At 35.3% G+C, this 5130-nt stretch overlaps 1 protein-coding gene across 1 annotated transcript in view; it reads left to right on the top strand.

Moving 5' to 3' along the window:
- Positions 1–3469, top strand: part of LOC117116282 — a 6112-nt gene extending 2643 nt beyond the window's left edge. Inside the window, exons 4-7 of the mRNA XM_033260289.1 lie at positions 393–476; positions 838–1057; positions 1397–1909; positions 2142–3469. Coding sequence (XP_033116180.1) covers positions 393–476; positions 838–1057; positions 1397–1909; positions 2142–2665 — 1341 coding nt within the window. The 3' untranslated portion in view covers positions 2666–3469. The remainder of the gene's footprint in view (positions 1–392; positions 477–837; positions 1058–1396; positions 1910–2141) is intronic.
- Positions 3470–5130: the final 1661 nt, after the last annotated feature.

The following is a 5130-nucleotide window of genomic DNA, read 5'->3' as shown; positions in this document are numbered from 1 at the left end:
ATATATATATATATATATATATATATATATATATATATATAATAAATGTGTGTTAGATTTTAAAATAGAAGTGTAGGCATAATGAGCTATGAAAATATTGGAATAGTCTAAAGATACAGAGCGTATCCTCCTGTACGCACATGTGCTTATAACCATTGACCATTAGAGAATACGCGCGATAATCGCAAAAGCAAGTAGAACTATTTCAAGTTGTATTATTGGATGTTTAATGTGCGCAGCAGAAGATGATGATGACGTCATAAAAGTGGTGACAGTGATTACATTGGCAATGATGGGTTAGCATATTTTATTTGTAAAAAATTCCTATTTTAAGTGTAATATAATTTAATTATTGACAACTTCTAAATAGTAAGTTCTTATTTTCTAAACAGTTGGAAATAACACGGAGAACAGAGATAGATGAAAACGGTAAAAGGAAACCAGCATCAAAGCCAGAACCTATCGCCTGCATGGAGGTAATTCTTTAGATATTTTGTGTAGCTAGATTGAGTATTGTATTTTTGGTTGGCTAGCATAGGTAGTCCAAATAGTTTACATTATTATGTTAAGAAAAAGTGGTCTATCGTCTGATTGGATATTGGAATTGCCTATAATTGTAAATGAAAAATTCTAATTTTCATGTTAAAATGTGCACAAAATAGTACTTATGTTGCTCTTGAATAATATATGTATTTGTCTTGTAATACAAATAAAGGTATGAATGTTGGCATGCAACCTTACTAACAGCTTTATTGTTTAAATAAACAATTTATCATCATGCATTTTATAGTATTGTATATAATAAACGACATTTGTCTTATTTTATTCATTTGACAGATCTTACATGTGCTTAAGCGTCATCTTACTGACTTATATCCTGCTAAGGGTGATGTCGGTTGCACCCTCACTATTCTTTGTCCAATTTGCTCAGTTAGTTCAAACCAGGGACAGGGACAGCGCCACCTCCAAAATTTAGACGATTGCTTAAAGTATGATTCAATTCCATGTGGAACATGTTCTATGTCAACTGCTAAGATTCGGTTATATTTCAAAGCAGGTATTAAAACTAATCAGTTATTGATAAACCTGAATACTTTAATATATTGCATGATTAGATTGATAATAATTGATGATAGTAAATATTTCAGTATTTCACTTGATTGTATTTCAACATTGACAATGGTACAAATATATTTAATACACAAGGACTACGGTATTAATTTTATTGTTTACGAATGTAAGTATTGTTTAATAAACTTGCATTAATATTCGCCAACTACTCAACATACAAAACTTAATCAGTTACATGCAGCCTTTAATACAAAGTGTACAAACATTGCTGTAAAAAAATGTCTTGTAATTTTAAAAATTTATAATCTATGTATTAATTTTGTAGAATTGAGCTTCAGTAAAGAAATTAGAAATTCCTACGCACTCCAAGCATTAACCACTGACCTGGGAACTGAGCAAATGCGAAAGTATTTCATGAGGAAAGGTAAGCTGAGAGGCAAACATGAGGTCGGAAAGTTTCTGTCATGGCAGAGAAAAAATGGACCCTTAAGGGATGTAGACTTTGGAGACGAAGCAACAAAGATCTTCATTGACGATGTGGACATCGACTCGTTCGATATTACCATCCTGATGTCCTTAATTCAACATTGCTTTAATCTTCAAGGCGATAAATTCTGGGAGAATCCACCAGATGTTCAAGACAAATCCGAACTGGCAAATTTGAGACGCATTCAACTGTACAAAGAAAGCACTCTAGACTGCAGTCATAGCAACAGGACTACAGATGTAGAGTTTGACAAACAGTGGAAGGAACTTGCCACGATCTTTAGAAATATCGGAGTTACCAATGAAGACATTGAGAAATACCACAAGCTAAGCATAGCACAACCAGTTAGAGGTAAATCTTACTTCATAGAATTTGTACTTTGAAATATGGAACAAATGAATTTGATATTATTAATTTCTATATTCCATCAGGCAGCAGTTTAATATAACATACTAAACTGCTAAAGAAGGAATAATTAAGATTACAACTAAACGTATTGCCATTGAAACCAACTATAACATAGAGTAACCACTTGATTTAAAAATTTGTATATACTGTATTTGCTAATTTTTATTTAAAATAGGATTTGAGCAGGAAAACGTTGAAGAAATCAGAAATTTCCAAGTTATTCTATCAGCTGTCGTTGATGTCGGCACTGTAACTATGAGGGAATACTTCTTGGAGGTTGCTAATCAAGGCAAGACAAAACAAAACAAGGCTACTAAACTAGACAAAAAAGAAGTTGGACGATATCTGATGAATGAGAAAGGAAAAGGTAGCTTCAAAAATGTAAAAATTACTCCTGAGCAGAACGCAAAGATGTTCACACCAACAGCTGACATTGACACGTTCGATATCTCAATTATGTATTTGATAATCCGTAACTGTTGTAGCATTCCATACTCATTTTGGAAAGATCCAGATAGATTGCCTAGCTTGGTGCACATCCATCGCTACAGGAACACAACGCTTGCACATGCTGCCAACAGTAAAATGACAAATAAAGAATTTGAGATCGAATGGAAGAAAGTGAGAGCAATGCTACACGCTGCTGGTGCTTCTTTAAATGACATTGACAAATATATGGGGCTAAGATTTATAAACTAAACTAATACGCCTAAAGGCATGGAAAGGCGAAACAGGTATGGTTAGATATTACTGTACTATCATGTACAACACTCAACCGACGTCATGGAACTGACTCACTGACGTCATCATAACTGAATCAAATTTTGTGCAATGCATGGATTTTCTTTTTTTGTGTATTTGTAAATTCGATAATGAAACAATTATTTTAAATTGATGCAGTACTGTATAATATAATATTTTACTTTTCGTGAATTTCTGATGTTTTCAATTTTAATGTAGCTTTTCCTGTCTTGTACTAATGCTTGGTTAATGTTTTATATTTTGTATAATATGTATTTTTGTAAATAGGCCTATAATGTAGCCTTGGTTGCGATTTTAATACAAGAGATACAAGAAACAGAAACTCATTCAGATCACTTACACCGGCACGTATTCTCAACTACGCCCTCTCTTTTAAAGCTGCATTCACATTGAGTCTGATCTGAAATTTGGACCGCTTTTCCGTTACGCCGAACGCCGGCGGCCCTATTCTTACATGCTGATCCGATTCTATGATCGGTTCGGTAGGCTTTGGGATTCCGTCGATGTAAATGCTTAAGCCTTCTTATAAACTACACGACAAAGAAATAACGGCATAATAAACTTTAGATGGCAACTATGTATATTAAACGTGTCGTCACTGCGCATACAGTAGGCTATGATAATAATAATAATAAATAATAATAATATTTCGTTCTTATATAGCGCTTCATGCCTTTACAAGGCCTCTAAGCGCTTCACATTACTACCCCGGTCATTGGATCAAACACATATGGAACACATTGAAACACCAAATTAAATTAATAAATGAAATTATATTATTCCATAAATTGCAGCTAGTAATCAGCGCAGGTTGTGTTGGAACCTACCAGGTACCCACTTGTACTCCTGGATGGAGAGAGGCAACCGTAGATAAAGTGCCTTGCCCAAGGACACCAGCGATTTGCACAGCCAGAGTTTCGAACCCCCGACCTCAAGATTGGGAGTCCAAGCCACAACCGGTGCGCCAACCGCTCCTAAGGATAAGGATTCCCAGACACGCTTTGAATTTTAGATGCCTAAAATTACTTTATTTGCTCAGTTATCAGTAGGCCTACAGTATTTCATTATATTTTCCACTTTATTTTTACAATCTTTTGAAATGATATGTCTTAAGAATACCTGGATACGTACATCAGATTTGCTGATAATTATGTCTATTTTCATTTGTTTCAGTGTACTTAAAGGCTACATGTTTCGTTTTTTAATCGATATTTTTTAAATATATGATTTGTTTTTCCATTTTTTGGGTTTCAACTACTGAACCCAGCCGGATCCAGTGAATAATTTTGATAAGGGCCATGTGTGTGCGTTGTTGTGGTGTGGTATAGTCGACTGTAAAATACGATCGCTTTTATAGAGTACAGTACATAGAGAAATGGTATCATGCAGAGCTTTCGATACGATTTTTTACTCTCCCCACTTCCTCCTTTCCCTTTATTCTGTCCCTTTGGGGGCGGGGGTGGGCTGGGGCTCTAGCCTCATTTCTTCTCCCATAATATTTAAGTTATATATAGCTGTAATTTATGGATACCAATGACTGTCACTTTGGAATGAGAAACATGTATATAATAATAGTAGCAATAATAATGATTATAGTGTAATAAGAATATTTAGGTCTATTGCAATAAATGATAAGTTTCATAGCAACAAGAAAATGATCAAAATGGTAAATAGATTTGTATTATTGAGCTTGTATTTTTGTAATTACGCCTTTTGAAGATTGAAATTTAGCGATAAATAATAAAAAGAAAGAAGAGAGGAAAATGCTTAAGTAGTATTCAATGGTTATAATGCTGATATGGAGATGATGATGTGAATGATTAATAATAATGATGATAATGATAGCGGGGGGAGGGGGTAAGGAGAAAAAAGGTACCGTGAGTTCAGTGGCATATCCAGCAGTGGGCAAAAGGAGAGCTCGATTATTTTACCACTCACTAATTTTGAATTTGTTATTGATTGACGAAGAACACTATGCTACTATCCCCGGCCGACGGTGATTTTTTACAGCGATTTCATAAATCAGGATGTAAAAAATGTCAAAAGACGGAGAACAAAGACTGAGTTTTTTTAGCCGGAATACCAGCTATAGAACAGCTATCCATGCTTAGTGGCGTAACGCATGCACATCGTGTGGCGGTCCTCAGGGCCACCAACTCTTAGGGGCCACTTTGGTGCCCCTACGCATATGGTCCAGTAGCGTCCTCGCTCTATAGCACCCTGATCCAAAAAGGGCTTTATTGATACATAACAGCATAACGTGTCACTGACATCGACTGCATGGCATATATTATATTAATCCAGTGGAGGTGGGTTGCTCAGCCGGCAAGGACACCCATCCCAGGTAACAAGCCCATAAGGGACCCATATGGTGCCCATATGCAGATCTATATGGGTACCAT

The sequence above is a fragment of the Anneissia japonica genome, unplaced genomic scaffold, assembly GCF_011630105.1.
Source record: "Anneissia japonica isolate Jap-2015-1 unplaced genomic scaffold, ASM1163010v1 scaffold12012_len8427_cov127, whole genome shotgun sequence".
In the NCBI taxonomy this organism is placed as follows: domain Eukaryota; kingdom Metazoa; phylum Echinodermata; class Crinoidea; order Comatulida; family Comatulidae; genus Anneissia; species Anneissia japonica.
This window is presented reverse-complemented; position numbering and strand designations above follow the sequence as displayed.